This window comes from Oncorhynchus kisutch, linkage group LG27, assembly GCF_002021735.2.
Source record: "Oncorhynchus kisutch isolate 150728-3 linkage group LG27, Okis_V2, whole genome shotgun sequence".
Classification (NCBI taxonomy): Eukaryota; Metazoa; Chordata; class Actinopteri; order Salmoniformes; family Salmonidae; genus Oncorhynchus; species Oncorhynchus kisutch.
Window position 1 is genome coordinate 24,160,569 of NC_034200.2, and position 27,926 is coordinate 24,188,494.

Genomic DNA, 27,926 nt, shown 5'->3' on the forward strand with positions numbered 1-27,926 from the left:
CTAATACATGTTCATTACTTTTGTAGGTATACTACGCCCCTACAATTCATGTTTCTCCATATCTGATGTCAACCTAATCTCAGACACAGTGGCTCTCATAGTTAAAAATAAACAATGTTATAGTATAAGAAAGTATGTTTTGAATCAGGGCTGGAAATATGAAGCCGTTACATTCTGATGTGTGCACTATTTCTGTCTCTACAAGACTGTGTGTTGTAAGTTGCGCTCTTAGCAGATGATGTGTCTGTTATCCCCAGCTTTGGATGCGTTTCACCCGCCTTCCTAAGTTAGCTACCGTCACTCCCAAAACCCTTTACCCCTTCCCTCCTCTCCCCCAGTTCTGCAGGAACAGTGCCATGACCTGGCTAGATGAGGTTGCCCATGGTTAGAGACAAAACATTATTATGTTGCTGATTACAAAGAGGGCATACTGAGTCCGTTTTCCTACTTCTAGGAGGGGGAACAATCAAGTATATCATACAGGACAGTTCAGTCCCAAGGGTTATGCATATAATTGGGATTTCAGTTATTTACTTATGAGTTTATTTTTAAAGATGGTTGAAGACAAATAATCCTCATGTGTTTACACATTATAAATTGACAGTAGTTTTCAGTTAAAAGTGATACCACTTGACATGTAGGCTCTGTGAATGGTATATGAATAGATATCTAAAATAGTTTTTTCAAACAAACGTGATGCAATGCTTGGATATGAGTTTTTAGTTTTATCTATAATTTTGGCTGCTAAACAAAAAATAGGTATATTTCAGACGTTGCTTGTGATATTTGAATTTCGCCATGTACAGAGTAGTAGTCATCCTTCAGCTTACCCTGCTAATCTATTCTCCACTGTAAAGTGAATGCTTTCCTCACTCAGTCCCTCTTCCCCTCCTCTCTTTCTCTCTTCAGGAGAAGAGGATAAGCTCTCTGGATGCAGCCAACTCTCGGCTGATGAGTGCCCTGACACAGGTGAAGGAGCGCTATAGCATGCAGAACCTGCGCAACGGCCTCTCGCCAACCAACCCCACAAAACTGTCGATCACTGAGAACGGAGAGTTTAAAAACAGCAGCTGCTGATTGTTAGTCAGACACAATGAGATGGTGTGATGGTGGTCACACTCTCTCCATGCACATAGGCCAAGGACCTGTCTCTCTCTTGACTGTACGTACTATACATCTACAAGGAATGTCTAGATATGAATGTATATAACTTATATCTTGTATTGGTTGTGTACAGAGATGATACTGGAAAGACGGGTCATTTGAAGACTGAAACGGGGATCAACTGTTGTCATAAAATAGTTCATTGGTGTTTTATAAATTACATTATTATTCCCATATGCAGACAAATGCAGTTTCTTGAAGATATATATTGAGGAGATGTACATATCATAAAGTGGGTTTGTTTTAAATAAATAGCTAAAAGCACATAGTGAGCAATTATAGCTCTAAAAACATATGGTCATAATAGGAGTGGAAGGGTAAAATAAACCAAAAACAGTTTTATGCACACTGTTATTCAAACCCTACTTTTTTATATTTTTTAACTTCTGTTAATGTTGTCTTAAACTAGGGGTTGAATTGGTTTTGATTAGCTGATTTTGAGTATATTGACTGCTGCTTGCCCATTACTAGCTGAAACCATAGGTCTTTGAGTTCAGGTTCTTAAGGCCAACTGGATCTTCAAAATGAGTCGTCTCGCTCCACCACCTTGCCACAGAATAGCAAATTGTATTTATTTCTGTACCGCCTACTGTCAAGCCTTCAAGATCCCAAAAGAAGACCCTCATGACTTTGTACAATTTCATGTCAATAACTACTGTTTAAAAGTGTTGTCCTTCCCCTCATATGAACTGGTTTATGTAAATGTTTGCATATCTGTCCTTGTTGAATGTTGTGTAGAATAAAAGCTGCCTATAATTTTGTGGATATTTTGCAATTATATTAATTGTATATGGTTTGTAATTTAACTACAGTGCTAAAGCACATTTTTGTGGAGTTGTTACATAATTATCCCCTTTTATAAAAATTATTTGGTTGTTGTTACTTTGGAAGATGTGACTCAATTAGTGAACCACAGAAGGTGGCATGCGGAACATACTTGTAAGCCTGATGAGAGGGCCTCAATAACAGATGGAAGTGGCAGATCTACGCCTAGTCTCCCTATGCAGATGGGTTGCCTCCCACATGAACAATGTTCCAGCATAAACTGTGTGCAGTTGTGCTGTTGCCCTAGGTCTGGGATTTCCATAGACTAGAGCAGTGGCTCCCAACCTTTTTCGGGTTAGTGCACACCAACTGAATTTTGCTCTACCCAGAGTACCCCCTGAAGTACCACCACCTGTGCATTTTAACAGTAATGCTTCTAACACACTGACAGCATCATTGTGCACAATAGTACGCAGCAGCACCTAGATATGTATGCAACAAAAGTTCAACATTCACCTTCTGCTACCATTTCTTTCAAGCCGGCTACGCATACAGTTTGACGCACACGTTCGAAAAATCCAATGTATGACCCACACCGAATGCTCTGCAACGCAATGCTGCATGGCAAACGCAGATTTTCATTGGAAATTCTTGTAATTCTAGTTTACCAAAATGCAATAACGCTGTCGGTGTGATGGAACTGTCAGTCTATGGTCAGATGAATCTTCTCAAGTACACCCTGGGATCCTAGTACCCCTGGTTGGGAACCACTGGACTAGAGCCAGGTGTCGGGAGAACTTTGCATGACACCCGGAACCAAGATAGCGGCCTACCGCCAGGGGGCGCTTGCTGTTTGGCCCCAGTGCGTCCTAGCCACGCATGCGCCCAAAGTCCAGGCCTGACCGTCTCGTCCCCCAGTGCTATCATGTCTGCCGTCTGAATGGTTTGTATTTGCTAGCCGGCTCGTTTGAAAAAGTATCTGGTGGAGGTCGAGTGGGTAAGATAAGCAAAGTGGAAGTTGTGTGAAGTGTATTTAGCTAGCTGGCCATGTCCATAATTTCATTGCAACATTGGCTAGTACAGAACTGAAGATTGAGCTTCTAAACGAGGTAACGTTAACCTTCTAACGTTAGCTAGCTACCTGAATTAGCAGCGTGTATATCTTTCAGCTAATGTAAACCCAGCCGAATAGCTAGATGATTTGTTTTGTCTGACCTAGCTAACTGTACATGCATTTTTAAATAACATTACGGCCAGTTAGGACTTGTAAATGCCTCTAAAATATTGCATTTAGCCAGCGTCCACGCTCATGTCATGTAGCTTTAGCTTTCCAATACAATAGCTGATCACGGCGTTAACGTTCGTCAACTAGCTAACTACGAAGGAAAAAAACTACCTAACTAATCTAGCATCCTGAGCTTGGGGTTTCTGGTGTTTTCAAAGTTATTGAATCGTTGATACAAGTCAGTTACTCTGAATAAAATCGATGAATTTCTGATCCCAACAGAGAAATACAAATCCGCCATGGCGGACATCAAGAACTTCCTGTATGCTTGGTGTGGGAAGAAGAAACTAACACCCAGCTATGACATTCGAGCCGCTGGAAACAAAAACCGACAGAAGTTTCTGTGTGAGGTCAGTTGAATTCTTTCAAATATGTCTATCTGCAAGCATCCGGTAAATCACAGAAGTAGCATATAGTTCATATATAAAATATTTGTTATTCCTCTTCCAAGGTTCGTATTGAGGGATTCAACTACACTGGAATGGGAAACTCCACCAATAAGAAGGATGCCCAGGCAAATGCTGCTAGAGACTTTGTCAATTATCTTGTCCGAGTTGGAGAAATGAATGCAGCAGAAGTCCCAGCCCTTGGGGTCAGTTATAAAAAATCTCACCGAAATAGGTTATCAATGAAACGTCACAGTGCAGAGCGATTCATTTGGCTGCTGGGGGACAAGGAGACCCACAGCTCCGCTAAATTCATTGACAACTTCTTGCCGTTTTCCATGGATTGTTAATTAAATAAATGTGAACTATTTGGTTATATTATCATCCCCTCTTGAGCATAGTAAGAACTACACATTTCTGATTATTCCATTGCAAAACAGTTGCACATAGTGCTAAATATCATCAGTTATACTGCAAGTAACCACATACTTTTCATTATCAGTAAACATCAATTGATCATGTAAAATTCAGATACGTGAGCATAGCCTCACGATATCTCTCAATATTGGCCACCATTAATTTGATATTTCAGTGATATAAAATTACAGTGAACTATATCTGACAAGTGTGAGTGGTTCAGGGGCCAAGCACTTTAATAATGTTAACATATTGCTTTACTAATTTTATTTGTATATACTGTATTCTATTCTACTGTATTTTAGTCAATGCCACTCCAGCATTGCTCGTCGTAATAATTTATATATTTAACTCCATTATTTTTCTTTGGATTTGTCTTTTGTGAATTGTTAGATATTACTGCACCGAGTGAGCTAGGAACACAAGCATTTCGCTACACCCGCAATAGCATCTGCTAAATATGTGACCAATAAAATGTGATTTAAGTGACTCTCACTTATCTGAAATAACATGATCAATTGATGTTTACTGATAATGAAAAGCATGGAGTTATTTGCTGTATAACTCTTAATAGGGCTAAAAGGATTAAGTCGGAAATGTGTAGATAGCTAATTCTGACATTAACGTGGTTCTAACATTTATTTAACAATGCCTTGAACAGCACATAGTTATCAATGTTTTTACCAGAGCAAGGGATCTCCTTGCCACCCAGCAACCAAATTGAACGCTCTGCACCATTTTTTACATTTGATTGATAACAGACTATACTTTCTATCATCCACGATTAACCATTTGGTGATGGACATGTTATTACGGTATTAAACATTATTTCCCTGTTAATAGGCAAGTGGACCTGACTTCAGTGTACCTGACTGTGGAGGAGGGGGGGAAGGAGGGAATGTTGGCTTTGGAAGTCTTCCTCCAAGTGGACCTATCCCTCCTCACCTGGTTGTGAAAGCTGAGCAAGGTACTTGGCTGACTTCACCAAATGCTTGTAGGTCTGTACACAGTCTAGGTTCTGTTAACTACATTCCCATGGTGTCATAACTCATCTCGTTTAACTTTTGCTTCAGTGAATGCACCTTCTGCGCCAGTCCCAGGTGTCACTGGTTTGGGTTATTCGGGCGGTAGCGGCAATTTTTCCGGAGGTGGCACAAACAGCAATGCTCCGTGGGATCGTGGGGCCAATCTAAAGGACTACTACTCAAAGAGAGATGAGCAGGAGGCACAGGCGGTAGGACCTGTCATTTCACTATTTTTACAAGGCATTGTTTCATATCTATTAGCTATCTTTATGCTGAATTATATTTAATCTAAGAAATGCATTTGTAGTAATTCAGTCTTCACGCATGCCTGATTTGAACCTTTGAAGTGTTTATTTTCCCCATCAAGACTCTGGAGTCTGAGGAGGTAGATCTGAACGCAGGACTCCATGGCAACTGGACTTTAGAGAACGCCAAGGCCCGTCTGAACCAATTTTTCCAGAAGGAGAAGAATCAAACAGATTACAAATACAGCCAAGTTGGGCCTGACCACAACAGGTCAGGAGGATGGGAAAATATTTTGGCCTGGAAGTTGATCAGTTAGCCTGGTGGAACCAGCCTGAACTCTGGTAACGCAGCGACCAGGCTGGTTCCAATAGGAGATTTTCCATAGATTCATTTATATACTAGTTTATCAGGAATATTGCTCCAAAGCATTCATGACAAACCAAAGAACCTTCTTTGCCTTGCCTGTAGACATACAGGTAACTGCCAAAATAAAGTGTAAATGAGGGATACAAAGTATATTGAAAGCATGTAATTCCACACAGGTGTGGTTCCTGAATTACTTAAGCATTTAACATCCCATCATGCATGTTTTAAAAATGCCCAGTTGCCCATTATTTTGGCTACCATGGCAAGAAGAAGCAATCTCATTGACTTTGGAAGAAGCGTCTCAAAGGAGCATAGGAGGTTTAAGGGGTGTTTGTGTGCGTCTTGGTTGCCGGATCTCAACCCAATGGAACACTTAATTTGAGATTCTGGAGCCGGTGCCTGAGACAGCGTTTTTCACCACTATCAACAAAACACCAAATTGTGGATTTTCTTGTGGAAGAATGGCTTCGCATCCCTCCAATAGAGTTCCATACGCTTGTAAAATCTATGCCAAGGCACATTGAAGCTGTTCTGTCGACTCGTGGTCCCATGCCCTATTAAGACACTGTTGGTGTTTCCTTTATTTTGGCAGTTACCTGTACATTAGTTATGGGGACTGTATGTTTTTCTGCTGGACTTATATGGAGACAGAGCCCTCCTGGGTGTGCGGTTAACACCTGAGAGATCTCGGTTAACTTTTCTCAAGTCATTTTGGAGTTATTTATACCTCAACCATAGAGATCCTGTAATCCCATAATTAATTATATGATCTCTGACCTCAACCAATACCTTACTAGTACAATATTGATCCTATTTTAATTTAACTGGCCTCTGTCAGTAATTCTGAATGTGAGTAGTAGTGGAGATGTGATGCCAGAATTCACAACCTACCTTGTCAAGACATGTGACATCCTTTAGGCTGCACTAAAGTTGTTATATGGTTGCATCCACAATGGGGGATGGAATGGTCAGATTATTGTGTGGTTTTGATTTCTGGTGTCACTTGTTCCACTAGGGATGGGGCAGTGGCTGAGGTGATAAAGTTGATTGTTGATTGAAGTCTGGCAGAAAAACATACTGGCTCCCCCAAGGGCAAGGGTTATCATCAGACTGGACAATAGGCTTCTCAAGCTCAGAGGTCAGTTGGTCCAATGATTGATACATGTTTTATCTACTGTAAAAACACGAGTTACACATTATTCCGATTTTTCATAGAAAGTGAATCAGGCTTAGTAACATTATGGATGATGGGTGTTTTTTTTGCTTCTACTTCAGGAGCTTTATTGCTGAGATGCAGTTATTTGTAAGACAGCTTGGCAGAAGTAAGTACAAACTTTTCATTGAACACAAACTGAATAGTCTTATCAGATGTAAAATGCTTTGTTTATGTTTTTGAACAGGAGTCAAAATCTAATATTTCTTCCATATTCAGGGGAAAATGTAAACACTGAACCTAGTTTAGTAGCTTTCTGGAGACAACAAATATGTGACTTCAGAATAAGAAATACATTTTCATTTGTTTTGTAGAGATAATTGCCCGTGAGCATGGCTCTAACAAGAAGCTTGCAGCACAGTCCTCTGCGCTGTCTATCGTCCGTCAACTTTACCATCTGGGTGTCATTGAGCCTTATTCTGGCGTCACTAAGAAGAAAGAGGGGGAAATTGTATGTAACGTGTGTGTTACTGCTGATAAAATATTTGGAGTTATTACACTGATTTATTAATGACGTGGTCTTAATGTTGTATGTTTTGTTTGTTCACCTTAGTTCGAACCTTGAGACATATAAAATAAGTATGCAGCAAGTCTTTTTGACTTACAGTTGAACCTTGGTTTCTTCACAGTTGGAAGCTTTTGAGGTGAATGTGGTGGATGAACTGCAACATCAGCTGCAGAGTATGGCCCAAGAACTGGGTGTTGCAATTCCACCTCCAGTAAGTCAAATTTATATGACTACATTTATTAACCTTCATACAGTTTCAATTTGTGTCTGTCCTATCACACTGAAAACCAAAGAAAAGTACTTTGTCATTTAATATGAGGATTATTTCAACCTTTTTCCTGTCCCCAGCCACCTGATCCAAGTACTCCAGTGTCATTGGTCCAAGGGAAGATGGCTGTGTTTGAACCCTCCCAGAAACAGAGCATGGCCGGGGTGGTGCCCTGGTCCCCTCCGCAAGTCAACTGGAACCCCTGGACCAGCAGCAATATTGACGATGGACCACTAGCATTTGTGTGTCAAAGACTTGTTTCTAGCTGTACATTTACTAAAAGAAATGCAACAATATATCTGTGTTTTCTACTGTTATTCTCTACATAATCTGACCTTTCTCAAAACGAAAGCAGTCTATTTTGTCATGGTAGGCCGTCCATCCTATCTAAAAGTATCATTTACGTTTCCCCCTAGTGCACCCCAGAGCAAATCAGCACTGACCTCCATCATGAGCTGACTTATCAATTGGAACAAGATCAAAGCCTACAGAAGGTATGTTGTTGCCCTCACTTAACTGTGATTAAGTTATTCCTAATGAAAACGGGACAAAGACACACCCTGTTTGGGGGGATTTTCACATTTTATCCTTAGAATGGCTCTTTGGAAGTAGAGTTGTTGACACGTATTTGATATTTGTATCTTAAAGCATCATTGAGAAATAATGAATTGAATTTGGAATATTTGTACATTTTGGCTGTACCCGGGCCTCCTTTAAGACTCCATAATGTTTCATATATGTAGCTGCTACAAAGCAAAAATTGGTGTCATATGAAGCTTTACCGCTTGCCCTGTAATGTTAGTATTTAGATTTACGAAAAACAATTTGCATTTAAAGGTGCAATATGCCGAAATCGCTGGGCCATTTCCTGGTTGCTGGTGTACAAAATCGAAAGAAAAAGATGCAAAAACTAAACTTATGAATGGGAGAGAGCGCACATAGAACAGATCTACCGCTTCTTAGATTGGCTTTCAACCAGAATGACAGATCCACAAATCACATATCTATATGAATTTGGCCGGGTCGCCCAAAAAGATAGGTATTCAGACTCTTTTACTTTTCCCACATTTTGTTACGTTACAGCCTTATTCTAAAACGAATTAAATAAATAAAAATCCTTAGCAATCTACACACACTACCCCATAATGACAAAGCGAAAATAGGTTTTTAGTAATGTTTACAAATTTATAAAAACTATACCTTATTTACATAAGTATTCGGACTCTTTGCTATGAGACTCCAAATTGAGCTCAGGTGCATCCTGTTGTCATTGATCATCCTTAATGTTTCTACAACTTTGTTGGTGTCCACCTGTGGTAAATTCAATTGATTGGACATCATTTGGAAAGGCACACGCCTATCAATAGAAGGTCCCACAGTTGACAGTGCACGTCAAAGCAAAAACCAAGCTATGAGGTTGAAGGAATTGTCCGTAGAACTCCGAGACAGGATTGTGTCGAGGCACAGATCTGGGGAGGAGTTCCAAAAAAATTGCCGCGCATTGAATGTCCGCAGGAACACAGTAGCCTCCATCATTCTTAAATGGAAGAAGTTTGTAAGCACCAAGACTCTTCCTAGAGCTGGTCACCCGGCCAAACTGAGTAGTTGGGGGAGAAGGGCCTTGGTAAGGGAGGTGACCAAGAACCCGATGGTCACTCTGACAGAGTTCCTCTGTGGAGATGGGAGAACCTTCCAGAAGGACAACACTCCAGTCAGGCCTTTATGGCTGAGTGGCCAGACGGAAGCCACTCCTCAGAAAAAGGCATATGACAGCCCGCTTGCTGTTTGCCAAAAGGCACCTGAAGATTCTCAGACCATGAGAAACCAGATTCTCTTGTCTGATGAAACCAAGATTGAACTCTTTGGCCTGAATGCCAAGCGTCACGTCTGGAGGGAACATGACACCTTCCCTATGGTGAAGCATGGTGGTGGCAGCATCATGATGTGGGGATTTATTTCAGCGGCCTGGGACTGGGAGACTAATCAGGATTGAGGGCAAGATGAATGTAGCAAAGTACAGAGAAATCCTTGATGACAACTGGCTCCAGAGCGCTCAGGACCTCCGACTGGGACGAAGGTCCACCTTCCAACAGGGCAAAGACCCTAAGCACACAGCCAAGACAATGCAGGGTTGGCTTCGGGACAAGTGTCTGAATGTTCTTGAGTGGCCCAGCCAGAGCCCGGACTTGAACCCGATCGAACATCTCTGGAGAGACCTGAAAATCCCTGTGCAGCAACGCTCCCTATCCAACCTGACAGAGCTTGAGAGGATCTGCAGAGAAGGGAAGAAACTCCCCAAATATCGTTGCCAAAGGTGCTTCAACAAAGTGCTGAGTAAATGGTCTGAATACTTATGTAAATGTAATTTATTTTATACATTTTTTTAAATGAGCAAAATTGTCTACCTGATTTTTGCTTTGTCATTGTGGGGTATTGTGTGTAGATTGACAGGAAAAAGCAATTTAATCATTTTTAGAGTAAGGCTGTAACCTAACAAAATGTGTAACAAGTAAGGGGTCTGAATACTTTCCGAAAGCACCGTACCTGTTAAAGCTTTAATTTATGAATATTGAAAAATAAAACATGAATATTGAAAATATACCATTTCTGATTGGGCTAATTGTTCAATATATTCTTGAGCATACTATATTCTACTGGCATATCAAAGTTCCAGAGTGGGATCTCTGATACTTTTAGAGTTATGATCCAATTAGTAAACATTACCAATGTGAAAATGGATTCAAAATGCTCACCCTTTTCTGGTGATTTGCAGGATGTAGACTGATACAAGTAATATGAGGGGTGTGATTGGTTACATTGCCTACTATGCCAGTTTCTCTGTATACAATTGGCCATAACATTAAAACTATCAGAGATCCCGCTCTGGTACTTTGATATGCCAATAGTCTTAGAGGAGGCGGCCTGTGCAATGCCAAAATGTCACAAATATTCCAACTTCAATTAATAATGTATTAATATGCTTTTAGATGAATTGTAAAATATATCTTCCTTCAATTACCATTCTATGGATCAAATCAGAAAAATGTTGGAATTTTTTGGTCTGGCTTCGTGAGGAATCACTCAATTATCTTGAGTTAATTTAACACTATGTCCTGTTATCAGTCCCTCCAGGATTCCTGGTTTCTGTGATCATATGTTTTTGTGTGCCAAATCAACTATTCCCCGCATATTATGTGAGAGCTTGCAAATTTGACCAATCACCACACTTTTTCCACAAACAGTCAAATCATCGCAATATTATCACATAAAACTGACCCACCACCGCAGTACAAAAAGAGGGCTCACAATTTCAACTTTTTTCGCATATGGTTCAATCAAGCCACATATCAACAAACCTTTCCCACATCGGCACATTTTTGTGACAAATTGGACAATCGTATATTGCTATGCAAAATATCCGAATTTTGCATGGGACTGTGTTGTCTGACTGTCATGCAAAAACGTGTCTCCTAGGTCATTGGGGAGCGAGACGGGCTTCCAGTGAAGAAATTTGAGGAGGAGATAATGGCTGCCGTTCAGGGCAGCTCAGTGGTGATCATTCGAGGGGCGACCGGCTGTGGCAAAACCACCCAGGTTCCTCAGTACATCCTGGATCAGTTCATCAAGAGTGGGAGGGCGTCCGAGTGTAACATTATTGTAACCCAGGTAAGACTCGAAATTAATTATTCATGTATTTGAATATTTTCCTTGCTTGTGATGGGATAATGCCTTTGTTGTCCAATTGGGAAATGTTGTTTGTGGCATTGTGTAAACAAGACATTACAGACAAACACAGGCCTAGGATATAGACTGTTACATACAAGATAAATAGAATATTAAAGTGCAGATATCTGAATGACTGCTATTTCACGGTAACCCCTTCCCTTCTTTGTCAGCCCCGGCGTATCAGTGCAGTGTCTGTGGCAGAGCGTGTTTCCTACGAGAGAGGAGAGGATGTCGGTAAGAGCTGTGGGTACAGCGTCCGCTTTGAATCCATCCTCCCACGACCCCATGCCAGCATCATGTTCTGCACTGTTGGTAAGGGTCTCTTATTCTCATTTGTTATTCATAATTTAGGTGTTTTATGTAGTTAATACAACTGGGGTTGAGAATAGCTCAGGTTAAGAATAGCAGAAGGTACATGGAATTATATGAATATTATATAGCATAATTTGGTGTATTTCTCTATTTCCAGGTGTGTTACTGCGGAAGCTGGAAGCAGGTATTCGCGGGATCAGCCATGTGATTGTGGATGAAATCCACGAGAGAGACATCAATGTACGTATGTCTGATGGCCCCCCCCCCCCCCCCCCCAACAAATTGTAATCCTTAGGGGTACCGATTGAGCCTAGTTCTGGACTAAAAAGTACTCTCAATGAAGAGTCTCAATTGAGAATGGTTTGTAGTCCAGGACTAGGCTTATTCTTTGTCTGGGAAATCAGCCCTCGGTGTACTAAAGTAAGTAATGTTTACTTTTTGCTCTTCCCAGACTGACTTCCTCATGGTGGTGCTGAGGGACGTGGTCCAGACCTACCCAGAGGTCCGCATCATCCTCATGTCTGCCACCATCGACACCACCATGTTTAGAGAGTACTTCTTCAACTGCCCTGTCATCGAGGTGTTCGGCCGCACATTCCCAGTACAAGGTAAGAGCTCAGTCAAATGGAGCTTGCAAACTTTCTTAAATCATCTAACCTTCATATCTTCCAGTTTATGGGCTTGTAATGGATAGCTATGAATGATTGTATCTTTTCCAGAGTACTTTTTGGAAGATTGTATTCAGATGACACATTTCATTCCACCTCCGAGTGATAGAAAGAGGAAGGACAAGGATGAGGAAGGAGGAGATGAAGAGGTATGGAATAGTATTTTGTCGGTCATAAGCACAGAGAACCATTTCATTTAACCACTGTTTGTTCTATGGAAGTGTGTTCTATGTGTATGTTTCTTCCTCTTGTTTGTCACAGGCCAACTGTAATGTGATATGTGGGCCAGAGTACACCCCAGAGACTAAGCGCTCTATGGCCCAGATGAATGAGAAGGAGACTCCTTTTGAGCTGGTGGAGGCCCTGCTGAAGTACATCGAGACCCTCCAGGTGGCCGGGGCCGTGCTCGTCTTCCTGCCCGGCTGGAACCTCATCTACTCCATGCAGAAACACCTGGAGATGAACCCACACTTTGGTGTGTGGTCTCAATACTAATCAGTGGTTCTCCCATAGAAAAACTGTTGGTCAAAGTATTTGGATTGATGTCAACAAATGCATTGTTTTCATTTTAGTCCCATATCACCCAAGTTTCTGCCATAGAAATGCTGTTGATTGTAATTGTAATGACACCAGTGAATTGACTTGTTATTAATTTTGTTTCACCCAGGGAGTCAACGGTACCTGATTCTGCCTCTCCACTCTCAGATCCCCAGAGAGGAACAGAGGAGGGTATTTGAGCCTGTGCCTGAAAACATCACCAAGGTCAGTCAGGCAGGGTCTCAGGGTTTTTCCTGTAAAGGTTTATAATGATTGATCTGTTATTGTTATTTATATTTGATCCTTTTCAGGTGATCTTGTCAACAAACATTGCAGAGACCAGTATTACTATCAATGATGTAGTATATGTCATCGACTCTTGCAAGTAAGTTTCTCACTTGATATACTGTACTTTAAATTATTAAATTATCATTGCATGGGAGTGTAGCTACTAATGACCCCCAATTATTTTGTGTTTTCTCTAAGGCAGAAAGTGAAACTGTTCACGTCTCACAACAACATGACCAACTACGCCACAGTCTGGGGCTCCAAGACCAACCTGGAGCAGAGGAAGGGTCGCGCCGGCCGCGTCCGGGCTGGCTTCTGCTTTCATCTGTGTAGCAGAGCACGCTTTGACAAGTAAGTCTCTGGGACCCATTGCATAAAACATCTTAAAGGTGCAATATGCAGAAATCGCTCTGCCATTTCCCGGTTGCTAAAATTCCAATATTTAGCCTAATTTCAGTCAGTGTAGAGAATCATTGTATAAAACCGCTGTGAAATGTATTTTCAGCTGTTTGAAGCTGGTGTACAAAGCCAAAAAATAAAAGACGCAAGAACAAACCTTAAGAACGGGAAACAAAGAAATATTTCACACAGAACATATCTACCGCTTCTTAGACTTGCTTTCAATGAGAATGACAAATCTATAACTCACTATGTGTGTTTGCTTGAGTCTTCTTTGTTATGAAGCTACAAGCTTAGCACACCTGTATTTGATTTTTGTATTTGAGGAGTTTCTCTCATTCTTCTCAGCAGATCCTCTCAAGCTGTGTCAGGTTTGATAGGGAGCGACGCCGCACCGCTATTTTCAGGTTTCTCCAGAGAAGTCCGGGCTCTGGCTGGGCCACTCAAGGACATTCAGACACTTGTCCCGAATCCACTCCAGCATTGTCTTGTCTTTGTGCTTACGGTCATTGTCCTGTTGGAAGGTGAACCTTCGTCCCAGTCGGAGGTCCTGAGCGCTCTGGGTCAGGTTTTCATCAAGGATCTCTCTGTACTTTGCTCTATTCATCTTTCCCTCGTTCCTGACTAGTCTCCCAGGCCCTGCTGCTGAAAAACATCCCCACAGCATGATGCTGCCACCACCATGCTTCACCGTAGGGATGTTGCCAGATTTCCATCAGACATGACGCTTGGCATTCAGGCCAAAGAGTTCACTCTTGGTTTCATCAGACCAGAGAATCTTGTTTCTCATGGTCTGAGAGTCTTTAGGTGCCTTTTGGCAAACTCCAAGCGGGCTGTCATGTGCCTTACTGAGGAGTGGCTTCCGTCTGGCCACTCTACCATAAAGGCCTGATTGGTTGAGAGCTGCAGGAATGGTTGTCCTTCTGGAAGGTTCTCCCATCTCCACAGAGGAACTTTAGAGCTCTGTCATAGTGACCATCGGGTTCTTGGTCAACTCTAGGAGGAGTCTTGGTGGGTCTAAACGTTTTTCATTTAAGAATGATGGAGGCCACTGTGTTATTGGACCTTCAAAACTCCGAAATTTTTTTGTACCCTTCTCCATCTCGGAGATCTATGGTTAATTCCTTCGACCTCATGGCTTGGTTTTTATCTGACATGCATTGTCAACTGTGGGACCTTAGACAGGTGTGTGCCTTTCCAAATCATGGCCAATCAGTTGAATTTACCACATGTGGACACCAATCAAGTTGTAGAAACACCTCAAGGATGATCAATGGAAACAGGATGCACCAAAGCTCAATTTTCAGTCTCATAGCAAAGGGTCTGAATACTTATGTAAAAAGGTATTTCCTAAAAATAAAAAAATAGAGAACAATTATTAGCATCAATATCTAAGAACCTTTTTTTTTTTTTTTTACTTGATTTAACCAGGAAGGGCTCATTGAGATTTAACATCTCTGGCCAAGATATGCAACACCAAGCCATTACAAAAATTACAGACAAACAACATGAAAAACTACAAGTAATCTAGTAAAACCATAGAATTCACAAGAATATAACAAAATCAAAAACAGCCAATTAAAAACACTGACAGGTCTGGGAATCGGTCTCAAGATCATTCATCAGTGATTTAAAAATACAATCGGGACAAGTTCTTCCAGTTTTAAAAGTCTTTTTTTAAGGCGTTCCAAGAGTACATAAAAGCCCTTTTACCAAATTCATTTCGGACATTTGGAACAGTTAGCAGGATAAAGTCCAGCGAATGAAGAGAGTACCCACCACATTTCTGAACAATAAAAATGCCCAAATAAAAAGGTAGTAAACCCAAAATGGCTTTGTAAATACAACTATACAAGTGCCTGAGCCTACGAGTGATACGGCCAGACAACCCTGGTATACAAAGTGCAGTGGTGCGTAAGGTTTTTTCAGTTTAAAATACATCTCAAAGCTCCATGGTAAAGGGTGTCAATTGATCTCAAACACTGAGCGGAAGCATTCATATATAAAATATCCCCTCTAGTAAAGGCATAAATGTAGCTGATACTAGCCTCCTTCAGCTTCAATTTTTTTGTAAGTTGTTGAATATGCAATTAAAATTCTAAGATATTTATGAGGTTACAACCTCAATCTTCTTGCCCTGGCGGGTAGTAATAGGTGAAAGTTTCAGAGGTCTATTTCTTGCTTTAGGAAACACCATTAGTTTAGTTTAGTCAGTATTGAGGATAAGCTTCAATTGACACACGGTATGTTGAATAGTATAGAAAGCAGTTTGCAAGTTCTGGAAAGCTTGTGTAAGAGATGAGGCACAACAGTAAATAACAGTATCATCAGCATAAAAATGAAGTTTTGCATTTTGGAAATGTTTGTCTAAATCATTTATATAAATAGTGAATAGGAGAGGACCAAGTACAGAGCCTTGGGGCACATCATTAAAGACAGGCACTGAGTTCTATCAGACAGATGGTTAGCAAACCATGCAACTGCATGCTCTGAAAGACCTACACTCGACAAACTCTGCCTTTAGTATAGCATGATCAACTGTATCAAAAGCCTTAGAGAGATCAATAAAAAGTGAGACACAGTGCTGTTTTTTCAAGGGCTTCAGTGATATCATTTAAAACCTTCATGGCTGCTGTAATTGTGCTATGCTTCTTAATGAAGCCTGGTACATTGATAAAATAGAGTTAGTAAATAAATAAAAACTCTTTTAGCTGTTCACTCAAGGGTTTCAAGTATTTTCACTGGGGGTGACAGCTTTGAGAATGGCCTATAATTATTTTAAAGAGTTGGATCTCCCCCTTTTAAAAGTGGTAGGACAAATGCTGGTTTCCAGATTTTTGGGATTTCATTACATTCCAGGGTTAGATTGAACAGATATGTAAGTGGTTCAGCTATGAAATCAGCTGCCAGATTTAAAAAGCAGGGATCCAAAAGATCAGGACCTGCAGGCTTTCTCTGATCTAAGGATTTCAGGGCTTTATGTACCTCCTGCACTGAGAATGGCAAAAAGCTAAAGGTTTGACCAGCTCTCACTTGTTCATCCACACAGGGTTGTACAGAGACAGAGGACACTGAATCAAACAGCCTACCAGATGATACAAAGTGCTCATTGAAACAATTCAGCATTTCAGTTGTGTCATATACAGCAACAGAGTCCTTCAAAACACATGACGGTAATTCATTAACATTACTCTTACCAGACATCGACTTAATAGCCTTCCAAAACATTCTAGGGTCATTCAGGTTATCAGTGGTAACAGACATAAAATATTCAGACTTGGCCTTCCTGAGAAGAAAATAACACTTGTTTCTTAACTGCCTAAAAAGAAGCCAATCAGCATCAGAACATGATTTCCTTGCTTTAGCCCAGACTAGATTACGGTCGTGAATAATGCAAGACCGCTCAGGAGAAAACCATGGATTATCCCGCCCTTTAACCCGGAACCTGCGGAATGGGGCATGTTTGTTTGCTTTTTGGAAAAAAACATCATGAAAGAATTTCCAGGCAGTTTCCACATCAGGAATAAGCTCAGTCTTGCTCTAGTCAAAATAAAACAAATCATGAAAGAAAGCCTGCTCATTAAAACACTTCAAATTTCTCTTATGAATAAAACGCGGGTTTGTCTTAGGAACCTTAGTATTTCTAACAACACAATGGTCACTTAAATCATTACAAAAAACACCATCCACAGAATATTTATGTGGAACATTTGTCAATATCAAATCAATCAGGGTAGATTTATCTGGGCATTTAAGATTTGGGTGAGTGGGTGAGTTAATCAACTGGGTAAGATTCATAGAATTACAAAACATTTTTAAATCATCAGACACCGGCTTGAACCAACACCAGTTGAGATCATTTCACTGTAAAGAAGTTTAGACATGAGGTGCGTCAAAGAAGAAAATGCATCAGCGAGAGCAAAGGGGGGTCTATAACAGCCAATCACAGTTATAGAGAGCAGGGGGGGGGGGGGGTCTATAACAGCCAATCACAGTTATAGAGAGGCCCTTTGAAACCTCAATATTCAAAGCAAGAAATTCCAACTGTTTACAAATAGTTTCAGACTTTGTCACACTTACAGGGAATTTAGTTTTTACATATATAGCCACACCCCCACCTTAACTCGATCAGTGCGATAAACATTGTAACCACTTATAAAAATATCCTTATCAAAAACAGACTTGCTAAGCCAGGTTGCAGAAAACACAATTGCATCAGTTGATTTAGCCCAAATCCTAACCCCATAAATTTTTTGACAACAGGCTGCGTACATTTAAATGAAAAATACGAAAACCAGATCTTGATTTAAAATCAGAGGTGGTTTGGAGACATTTCATATCAGGGCCAGGGTTAGGTTGCACGTTACCTGATATCAACAAAAGAAGAATAACTAGGCACCTCTGTTTAATAACCTTGCACGGCTTCTCTTTTTTAAGAGACCTACTGCAAGCGAATTCTACAAGTGAATTTCCAGACAATACCAAACAGTAATTTAAAACCATTAGACTTTGGTAGTGACACATTCGTACTGTTCACATGCCACAAATACATCGGCACTTGGACGAGTGTAGCGAGTTCCTGCAGACAAAATGTCTAATGGACGGGAGAGCACATTGTCAGATGTACTCACCCAGCGACAATGTTCGTTTTCTCCAGAGTTCAGTAAAGTCCGTGCACAAATCAATACCATAAATTGTTTCGAAACCTGTTTTCGCTTTGTCATTATGCTGTATTGTGAGTAGGTTGCTGAGGAAATGTATTTATTTTAATCAATTTTAGAATACGGTTGAAACAAAACAAAAATTTGGAAAAAGTCAAGGGGGGGTCTGAATACTTTCCGAAGGCACTGTCTTTACATAAGCACAACAGAACTGCAAGAAACAGCTCGGAATGTCTGACTGAAGTACGGCACACATGTACTCTTTTGTTTTTAAATTACTCGTGTTCAAAAAAAATAAATGCAGGACATAATTGTTTGGTTTATGGGACAATGGGCCAAAATGTGGTACTCTACCGCACAATTCGGGACATGTGGTCACCCAAACTGTATAGTCTCAAAACATGGTTAAAACTAGAATGTTCATATCATGTATGTATGGTCACTACATGCATCCATAGCTCTGTCCATGAATTTGAGTGTGTTTCCATTTCTCCAGGCCCATCCCTCAGCTTTTTACCAAAACACAGGCGATGTGATGGTTTGCTTCAATTAGTATTCTAGCTTTAACTTTTTCACTTAATTTAAGGGGAACATTAACTTAAGATGTTTCATGCAACTGGGCCCTGATCTCAACCCTCATTAGCGTTGAAGAGATGCCAAACTTCTGTACCCATATTCAAATAGCCGAGTGCTGATCCCGGATCAGGTCCCTGTGTCCATGTAATTTTATGAATTCTGCAAAACTGGTCTTCGATCAGCACTACTACTCTGAGATGCTATATGAATATAAACTCTGTTTTTTCACTCTTACCCTTTTATGTCAAAATTTAGTTTGATTTGAATTACACAAGTGATGAATGTGTGCTTCTGTTTCTACCCTTTTCTTCATCCCAGACTGGAGACCCATATGACCCCTGAGATATTCCGTACTCCTCTCCACGAGGTAGCCCTGAGCATCAAGCTGCTGAGACTAGGAGCCATTGGCCATTTCCTTTCCAAGGCCATCGAGCCCCCTCCCCTGGACGCGGTTATAGAGGCAGAACACACACTGAGAGGTGAGTCGTTTTTAGCTTTGACATTAACAGATTTGTTTTGTCCTCTAGTGTTCTAGTAAACATTACCAACCACCTTGAATAGAATAGGGTTGGCATTTACAATTCCTTGATATATTTCACTAGAACTGGATGCTTTGGACACAAATGACGAGTTGACGCCGCTTGGTCGGATCCTTGCAAAGCTTCCAATCGAGCCGCGTCTGGGGAAGATGATGATTATGGGCTGCATATTCAAGTGAGTGCTGCATCAGAATTCATGCATGCATTTTGTAAAATCCTTCCCTAAATTACTATCCATATTGCCTCATCTCTATACACAGTTTCATATTTCCAACTAGAAATTGTTTAAATAGTTGGTGCTTTCTTTGCTCTGCTTTCTAGTGTTGGAGATGCAGTGTGCACGATCTCAGCAGCCTCCTGCTTCCCAGAGCCCTTCATCAATGATGGCAAGCGCTTGGGCTATGTGCACCGCAACTTTGCTGGCACCCGCTTCTCAGACCACGTGGCCCTTCTGTCAGTCTTCCAGGCTTGGGACGATGTGAGGTGAGTCCAGACTTCATAGAAACATGCAACATGTACATCTAGGGGCGGCAGGTAGTCTAGTGGTTAGAGTGTTGGGCCAGTAAAGGTTGCAAGATTGAATCCTCGAGCTGACAAGGTTAAAATCTGTCGTTCTGCCCCTGAACAAGGCAGTTAACCCTTGTCATTGAAAATAAGAATTTGTTCTTAACTGACTTGCCAAGTTAAATGATGGTTATAAAAAAATAATTACAAACAAACAATCCTCTCATGGATTACAATTAAACAGATGCAACTGATAATTGTGGCTGATACGATTGCAGACAGAACACCGTAATGCCATTCATTGCAGTAGGAAGAGGTGTGAGCTGAATGACCCATTTTTGTTTGGGAATACAATCCTGTTCCTTCTCACTACCTGGCAAATGAAGGTTGTGACAGCTTGTTAACTTGTCTTTTTTTATTGTAGAATGGGAGGTGAGGATGCAGAGTCCAGATTCTGTGAACACAAGAGGCTCAACATGTCCACACTGAGGATGACCTGGGAGGCAAAAGTGCAGCTGAAGGAGATCCTCATCAACTCTGGCTTCCCTGAGGGTAGATTCTTTTTTTTTTACTGTGTCTCAAATGACACTATTTTCCCTATAGTGCACAACCTGGTCAAAAGTAGTGCACATTATTGGGAATAGGGCAGTGGTGTAAAGTACTTAAGTAAAAATACTTTAAAGTGCTACTTAAGTAGTTTTTTGGGGTATCTGTACTTTACCATTTATATTTTTGAATATTTTTACTCCACTACATTCCTTAAGAAAATATAGTACTTTTTACTCCATACTGTTCCCTGGCACCCAAAAATACTAAGACAGGAAACTGGCCCAATTCACGCACTTAAGAGAACATCTCTGGTCATCTCTACTTCCTCTGATCTGGGGGACTCAATAAAAACACATGCTTTGTTGGTAAATTATGTTGGAGTGTGACCCTGGCTATCCAAGTTGTGCCAAATTGTTTGCTTAATCTACGGAATTTTAAATTATTTATACAGTACTTTTGATACTTAAGTGTATATTTTAGCAATTACATTTGACTTCTGATACTTAAGTATATTTAAAACCAAATACTTTTAGACTTTTACTCAAGTAGTATTTTACTGTGTGACTTTTAATTTAGTCATTTTCTATGACAATTGGGTACTTTTTCCACCACTGGAATAGGGTGCCATTTGAGACGCACGCCATGTGAACAACCCAATAGTATTGCAGTGTTGGCATAATATACAATCACATCTGAAATTGTTTAAAAATGTTTTTGATATTTTCATTAGAGTGCTTGATGACACAGATGTTCAATAACGTTGGACCCGACAACAACCTTGACGTGGTCGTCTCTCTCCTGACATACGGCTCCTATCCCAACGTGTGCTACCACAAGGAGAAGAGGAAGATTCTCACCACTGAGGGGCGCAATGCCCTCATCCACAAATGCTCCGTCAACTGCCCCTTCAGCAGCCAGGACATGACCTACCCATCACCGTTCTTCGTCTTTAGCGAAAAGGTAGGATCTCAAATTTAGAGGTCAATAACTACATAATATGAATATACTGGTGTATCATAGGTTGTTTACCCTTTTTTGTTGTTGTGTGAGCTAAAAGGGTCAATGTTCAGATATATATTTTAAAAAATCATCAAGGTCTACAAGTTGCAAGCAACCAAATGGTTTTTTTTCTTTTTTTCACCAGATCCGGACTCGAGCCATCTCAGCCAAAGGAATGACACTAGTCAGCCCACTCCAGCTGATCTTGTTTGCCTCCAAGAAAATCACATCAAATGGGGAAATCATTGAACTGGATGATTGGCGAGTGTAGCTACTATCTTTTAAAGTGGTGCAATAGTAGAAATGTTTTTTTTTTCTGCCTATATACCTACACTTCTAAAAAAAAAAAGGGGGTTAGATTGAACATGAAAATCGTGAGATCAAGCTGATAAAACCACTGTTTGTATTCACAGGATCAAACTGAAGATACCGCATAATGTGGCTGGCTGCATAGCTGCTTTGAGGGCTGGAATGGAGGCACTTGTTGTAGAAGTCACCAAAGACCCTGAGTACATCAAACAGCTGGATCCCACAAACGAGCGCATGCTCAACATCATCCGTCAAATCTCCAAGCCCTCTGCAGCTGGGCTTAACCTCATGGTCAACAATAAACGGTAAGATAAACACATGATTAGACATATCAGCTCTGGGGGGGGGGGGTGGGGGGGTAGGAACATTTAGGATGCATCCCAAATGGCACCCTATTGCCTACATAGTGCACTGCTTTTGACCAGAGCCCAAGCAGCCAGTTTGCTAAACATCAACAAACATGACATACCTTTCATACTTGTAGTAGTGAAGTCATGTAGTGGTAATAATGGATTAGTTTACTATGTGTAGATTATCAACCTTTGTGCACAGTAATCCACTCCACTGGGTAATAGGAAAGCATTGTGTTTTGAATACCAAATACAGCTGGTTTACATGTCTTGTCCTTATCAGTTTTGGAGATGGTCCACGTCCTCCCAAGATGGGCAGGTTTGACGGAGGAGGCGGTGGAGGATACCAGGGAGGAGGCGGTGGAGGATACAGGGGAGGAGGTTACAGAGGCGGTGGAGGATACCAGGGCGGCGGCGGATACAGGGGCGGTGGTGGAGGTTACAGAGGCGGTGGTGGAGGTTACAGAGGTGGGGGTGGTTATGGAGGCGGTAACAGGGGTGGGGGTGGTTATGGAGGGGGTAACAGGGGTGGGGGTGGTTATGGAGGGGGTAACAGGGGTGGGGGTGGTTATGGAGGGGGGAACAGGGGTGGGGGTGGTTATGGAGGGGGCCAGGGATATTAGGGCATTTGAAGGTTAGCTTTTTAGATGTTGTTCATTACATGATGTTTGAGTGTTTTTGGCTGTAATGTTAGAAGTGGTTCTATGTAAGGATATTTAAGTTTTACCTTTTGTCACCCCCCCCCCCCCCCCCCGAAATCAAGATTTTCTCCTGGTATTAAGCATTTAAAATAAAATAAAAAGTAATTTGTTAGTTTGGCTAATGGAAAATTCCAAAAGTATTTCATGCCATGAGCCTAATTTTGTCAGTGATATACAACTCAAGTATGTTTCCTGCCATTTCTAAGTAATACATTAAATAAACTACATTTTTTTCAACACTGCAAGATTTTCTTAGCAGTTCCTCTGTAAAGCACAATTCATTTTGAATAACACATTTTTATTGAAATGTTCAAAAAGTGCACGTTTGTTTATAGGGCTAGTGCATACAAAAGCTGGGATCTTTCTCTGAAATATAATCTAACACTTGAAACAAATCAATCTACCTAAAGTAGTAACGTATGTTACATGGCAAGATACTGAGCAACAGCTACATCCAATAAAATTGTCAGTCTGGTTACTTAAAACAATTTAACTATTGTGTACAACACATTTATGCTACAATCCTAGACTCAGGAATTCACCCACATTTTGCGCAGCAATCCTATGTCGCCCTTGGTGTTTGACTCCAGTTTGTTTGTGGTGATCTCCAAACTGAGTTTCTGCAGAGCCTTGGAAAGATAATCTGTCTCGTTCTTGTCCCCACTGGCTGTCTGCTCCAGGTCCTCACTCGCTTTGTACAGATTGTCAGGGACAAGAATGGTCACGCCATACCCGTGGTTATCATGAATGTGATTGTCGGTCAGCTTCAGCTGGGGCTGAGGGAGAACCTGTGAATAGAAATAATTGTCACTGATCTATCCTTGATTTTCTACTTGAGTTGTCACCAACATAACAGTAAAGCTAACAGCCACCTATTTAATTAGGTCTCAGGCTCTGCTTCACTCTGCCACATTTATTACACGTACTACAATAGCACTGATATCACAGATGTATTCATCATGCTGCTGACAATCTAGGGTTCCTCCTTGATTTAAAGGCTTAAGTTGATTCCTTCCTCAGAATCCCCAATACATCACCTCACTGGAATTTAGTGGCATTTCCACCTGTACATTTGTGTGATACATTTTCCCCTCACATGGAACAGCCATAATGCTGTAACTGGAAGTACTGTATACTATACCTTGAGATTGATTCCACCCTGTGAACCTTTCGAGTCTTTCGCCAGCTGGTTGCTGCAGTGATGGATTTCATTCCGATGCAGCTCTGCAATGCTGCCAGGGTACAACTCCACCCCTGCACCCTGAGAAGGTCAAGTAAATCTGTGCTCATTTTCCTAGTATGTCTGGAGAGAACTTTGTTGTATTTTGCATGTGGCCCCTTAATTTACATCGCTATATCAACAATCAGATAAGCCATGTAACTCAAAGGCAATCTTTCAAAATTACAACTCTACCTTTGCACCAGATATCTCACAGTTCTTCATGACCAAAGAGGCTCCAGTCAGGACACACACTCCTGTGCCTTGACACTTCAACACGCAGTTGTCCAGGGTCAACTGTCCCGACTCCACCACAACAATTCCATCACAGGTTCCATGCTGCACCAATGTCAGGTTCATGAGCATCACCTTGGAGGCTTTGGACGCCACAAAGTTGTCATGGGATGGGTCAGAGTAGAACAGCACCTCTTTTCTTTCTCCTTCTCCTGCAGAGTATAGAACCATTGAGGTATGAAGGTCAACTAATGCTTAACTATCACTTGTCAGGTGTTCGCTTTACTTTAACGGATATGCAGATATTTATGACAATGAATATAAAAAAGTTATCGTATTTACCCTTTATTGTGATGTCGTCTGTGAGGGATGCCAGCGCAACTGCGTGGTACTCTCCTGGGAAGACCACCACCGTGTCCCCAGAGAAGCAGGAGTCCAGAGCGGCTGACAGACTGTCATGCTGCTGGATCAGAGTGTCCGCCGAGAAGTTCTTGATCTAGGGTCACAATGAAATAAAGATAACGTTTTGAAATAACTGAGATAAGCTGCAATAAATCAAGTTAAAAACAAACATTTTCGCAACAACAAAACAATTACATGACTGCAGTGAATAACACCAGATCCAGCACACCAACCATGTCTGTTGTCATTATCTGGGCAACAATGTGTGTCACAATCCTTCCAGATGTTCTCTGCCCCTTTCTGCGTTTGTAGATCCTTGGATAGAAGGGTCCATGGCTCCTAAAGACATTTAAAGCAATATCTTGGTATTAAATCAACACTATGGCTCATTACAAGAACTGCTGACAAAATAACAAGATTAGTTGAGCGGCAATACTAGCTGTTCTACACTGTCAGCATTGGTAGTTGGGTGTTGAGAAAAGCTAGGACCAAAGATCATATCTTACCTGAGTCGCAGGTCTTCCCAGAACTTCAGGAGCCCACAGAGCATTGACATTTCGTAGTACTTTTTCCAGCACTCCACAGCCTCCCCTGGTAAGGCCTCCCCACGGATTTTGGTCTGGAACTTTGTCAAGTCCAGTCGTTTGCTTCGGTACTCCTCCAGGGTCTTGCGGTATCGCTCACTGATTGGACCAGGGATGGTTCCATCCTGAATGTCATAATACCTGCAAACAAATACACCGCATAGTCCAGGTGAACATCATTCAACACAGCAGTGACACCATATCTAATCTTTGTGGCTTGTTTTTGGTTGGCTCTGCTGAAATGTGGAGGGTATGCTTACAGCTGTATGCGTTTTTCAATGAGTCCTGCGTACTCGTCACATTCCTCCTCATCATCCCAGTCCCTCCAGAGAAAATCGTAGAAAAACCTGCAGGGAAGCATGAAGACAAAATCTGGAATTTGGATTTACACTGTATTAGAGGAGTTCCCTAATGTTATTCACCTTGCATGTTCCAGATACTCTGCAATGTTGTCTACATCAGCTCCCATCCCTTGTATGGGGTAGACATCCAAGATTGGCACAGAGTAGTCATGTTCCCTCAACACATCTTCAACCAACTCTCTTGGTAAGTTGGCAATGTTTGAGGAATATGGTTCTGCCACCGAAACGGACACTCGAAGAGGGAGGCTTTTTCCTTCGCATGGTGTACAGTTGACCTAGACAGCCAAAGTTCAGGTTTAGGAAAATGGTCAGACACTTTGCATCCCCATTATGGCAGAATTGGGGATATGGTACTGTAATCAAGACCTGGGTGCTGAGTGTTAACTTCTTGAGCCATTGTTAACAGATGTAGCTAGCTACCGGTATTTGTTTGAAACGCCAATGTTAGAGGGAGCCCCTGTCAACTAAATAATGTTAACTGTGGCAGTGTGGTGTTAGCAAGCTAATGATTGCTGAGCAAGCTCATTAGTGTCAGCGAATGTGAGCCACATAGAAATGGAATGAATAGAACAGTGGACAAGCAGCAGTTGTGAGTGTACCAACAGGAGAAAAGCAAGAAGTAAACCCAGGAAGTGTAGCCATCAATATGTGCTGTGATTTGATTAAACTCAACTGACATTACAAAAAATACATTTCTTTGCATGAGCCACATCAGTTATCATTTGAATTAACATTCTACAATTACCATGGAAATGATTATCACAATACCAGGCAGCCATTTGCCATTATATTCATTATAATTCTATGCTGAGCCACCTGTATCTAAATATTTGAAATTGAATCTGGATGTAACAACAAAACTACTAGCTAGTAATGTCAGTAATTAAAGGGTACTGATATCTGGGACAGTCTAAACCCTAACCCTTATATGAAGCATCCGGTTGTCGTTTCCACTCACTACCAAATATGGTGACGAGAGGTAGCCCAGTGGGAGAAGAGGGAGCGAAATTGATTTTAGCCGACATTATGCAACATTTCTCATCGATGAAACATTTGATCTCAATACGGGTTTGTGTACCCAAAACTTGAATTTGTTACGAACCGAGTGGACTGCGTTTAGCAGATTATAGCCTTTGCCAAAGTTTTTTTATTAAAAAAAGTGTTGTTTAGGAGGGCAGGGGCGAGTTGAGTTACTCCGTACGCGCACTTCAGAGTAGGCGTTCCCTAACGGAAATATGAAAATATATGCTACAACGCGCCAATAGGATCTCGCTAGCTCGTGCTTGGTTCTGCCCATTAAGACTCATTTGTTCCCTTTGGAAACGACCAGCTGTGATCTATATTGGGTTAGTTGTAAAAATCTTTGCCTTAACCCTTAAATTATCGTAATCATTTTAATGTTTAAGTTAAATAGGGTAGGGACTGGAACGTCCCAGTGATTCCGTATAGCAAGGGCCGTAATTAAATTATCTAACTTACGTCGACAAGCACACCCACGAATGGCAGGTCCCCAATATCGCAGTTTACCAACAGGACTTCTGGGGAAGTTTTCCACACTGCAGTCCAATAGCGTTTGCTGGCAAGTTTTTCTATTATGTAGAAACTTATAGCTTCATCTGCATCTTCTGCCTGTTAAACATGCAAATAAAACATGTGTTAGCGTACTTGACTGTGAACATTGTTGGGTTGTCGGTCAGTTGATTCATTAATTAGCTAACTGGGTAGCTAAAGTAAGTGAACGTTATTACTAGCTAGCTAGATCTAGCCACTTACAGAACACTGGCCAATAATATGATCGCAAAAGAGAGCAACACGTTCATCGTAGGTGTATGTCTTGTTGGAGATGAAGATTTGTGGCAAGACTTGGGCCTCTTTAGCATCAAATGGCTCTTCGCTGTCAGGATTTGGCGCCAGTTTCCTTCTCATAGGGACTTTATTCCTTACGATTTGAGGAGCGTCAGCAGCAGAGAATAATGTTGAACCATCATCATAGCTTGGCACCTCACTGTTCGTAATAGTACTATCATGAGACTGGGCCTTTTCATGGGCCATCTCACTTGAGACAGGTATTTTAAAATGTTCCTTGCTTGCTTTCTGTGCTGTTTCATCATGAAAATCTTCCAGAGGAAACAAAGGATCAGGGGCACAAGTTGCCATTGTTTAAGATTTGCTAATAAACGTGATTATTTTCGAAAATAAACCTAGTTCGCTTGCTTACCGTTAGCTAAGGCCAACGACTTTTGCCCCAGCACCGCGAGCCTGGGTTGTTTCAGATTTGAAAATTGAGCGCGAAACGATCACTAGGGACTAGCAGCAGCCGGAAGTAGCATGCGCCATCACAAAACGCTCAGAAAAGAACAGAAT

The 27,926-nt window shown here is 41.3% G+C and overlaps 3 protein-coding genes across 14 annotated transcripts in view; 2 read left to right on the forward strand and 1 right to left on the reverse strand.

The window, feature by feature from the left end:
- rasal2 (RAS protein activator like 2) overlaps positions 1–1,929 on the forward strand; it is a 90,876-nt gene extending 88,947 nt beyond the window's left edge. For all 9 annotated transcript variants that reach the window (XM_031806750.1, XM_020462628.2, XM_020462627.2 and 6 more), the window contains one exon: positions 910–1,929. In XM_031806750.1, coding sequence (XP_031662610.1) covers positions 910–1,077 — 168 coding nt within the window. In that variant the 3' untranslated portion in view covers positions 1,078–1,929. The remainder of the gene's footprint in view (positions 1–909) is intronic.
- Positions 1,930–2,763: 834 nt separating this feature from the next.
- On the forward strand, positions 2,764–23,006 carry dhx9 (DEAH (Asp-Glu-Ala-His) box helicase 9). 4 transcript variants are annotated; one of them, XM_031806812.1, is made up of 29 exons: positions 2,846–2,926; positions 3,437–3,564; positions 3,666–3,806; positions 4,861–4,984; positions 5,091–5,251; positions 5,410–5,558; positions 6,670–6,792; positions 6,930–6,976; positions 7,182–7,318; positions 7,497–7,586; positions 7,724–7,885; positions 8,060–8,137; positions 11,118–11,309; positions 11,540–11,681; positions 11,839–11,921; positions 12,133–12,289; positions 12,401–12,498; positions 12,611–12,824; positions 13,017–13,111; positions 13,198–13,271; positions 13,373–13,525; positions 19,129–19,289; positions 19,413–19,524; positions 19,671–19,832; positions 20,278–20,405; positions 21,133–21,362; positions 21,547–21,662; positions 21,815–22,015; positions 22,344–23,006. In XM_031806812.1, the coding sequence occupies exons 8-29, from the start codon at positions 6,946–6,948 to the stop codon at positions 22,681–22,683; spliced, it is 3,156 nt and encodes a 1,051-aa protein (XP_031662672.1). In that variant the 5' UTR covers positions 2,846–2,926; positions 3,437–3,564; positions 3,666–3,806; positions 4,861–4,984; positions 5,091–5,251; positions 5,410–5,558; positions 6,670–6,792; positions 6,930–6,945; the 3' UTR covers positions 22,684–23,006. The 4 variants fall into 4 exon arrangements, with proteins under 4 accessions (XP_020318157.2, XP_020318158.2, XP_031662672.1 ...); XM_020462568.2 differs by lacking the exon at positions 6,670–6,792 and having other exon boundaries at positions 2,764–2,872; XM_020462569.2 differs by lacking the exon at positions 6,670–6,792 and having other exon boundaries at positions 2,810–2,926.
- Positions 23,007–23,187: 181 nt separating this feature from the next.
- LOC109871642 (testicular spindle-associated protein SHCBP1L) lies at positions 23,188–27,782 on the reverse strand. Its single transcript, XM_020462571.2, has 10 exons — positions 27,336–27,782; positions 27,042–27,191; positions 25,623–25,837; positions 25,461–25,547; positions 25,123–25,341; positions 24,850–24,955; positions 24,557–24,710; positions 24,176–24,426; positions 23,903–24,022; positions 23,188–23,549 (listed from the first exon to the last, which is right to left on the reverse strand). Exons 1-10 carry the CDS (start codon positions 27,717–27,719, stop codon positions 23,292–23,294), a joined length of 1,944 nt encoding a protein of 647 aa, XP_020318160.1. The 5' UTR covers positions 27,720–27,782; the 3' UTR covers positions 23,188–23,291.
- Positions 27,783–27,926: the final 144 nt, after the last annotated feature.

What these genes read in the sequence shown, in the direction of transcription:
- LOC109871642 (XM_020462571.2), bottom strand. Translation starts at nt 27,719, where the DNA reads ATGGCAACTTGTGCCCCTGATCCTTTGTTTCCTCTGGAAGATTTTCAT. An exon ending in ATTGAAAAACGCATACAGCT is followed by an intron (nt 25,342 to 25,460) that starts GTAAGCATACCC and finishes ATTTGTTTGCAG; the next exon opens with GTATTATGACATTCAGGATG. An exon ending in AGGGTGGAATCAATCTCAAG is followed by an intron (nt 23,550 to 23,902) that starts GTATAGTATACA and finishes TTCTATTCACAG; the next exon opens with GTTCTCCCTCAGCCCCAGCT.
- dhx9 (XM_020462568.2), top strand. Translation starts at nt 2,809, where the DNA reads ATGCGCCCAAAGTCCAGGCCTGACCGTCTCGTCCCCCAGTGCTATCAT. An exon ending in TGTAAGACAGCTTGGCAGAA is followed by an intron (nt 6,977 to 7,181) that starts GTAAGTACAAAC and finishes TTTGTTTTGTAG; the next exon opens with AGATAATTGCCCGTGAGCAT. An exon ending in CATCATGTTCTGCACTGTTG is followed by an intron (nt 11,682 to 11,838) that starts GTAAGGGTCTCT and finishes CTCTATTTCCAG; the next exon opens with GTGTGTTACTGCGGAAGCTG.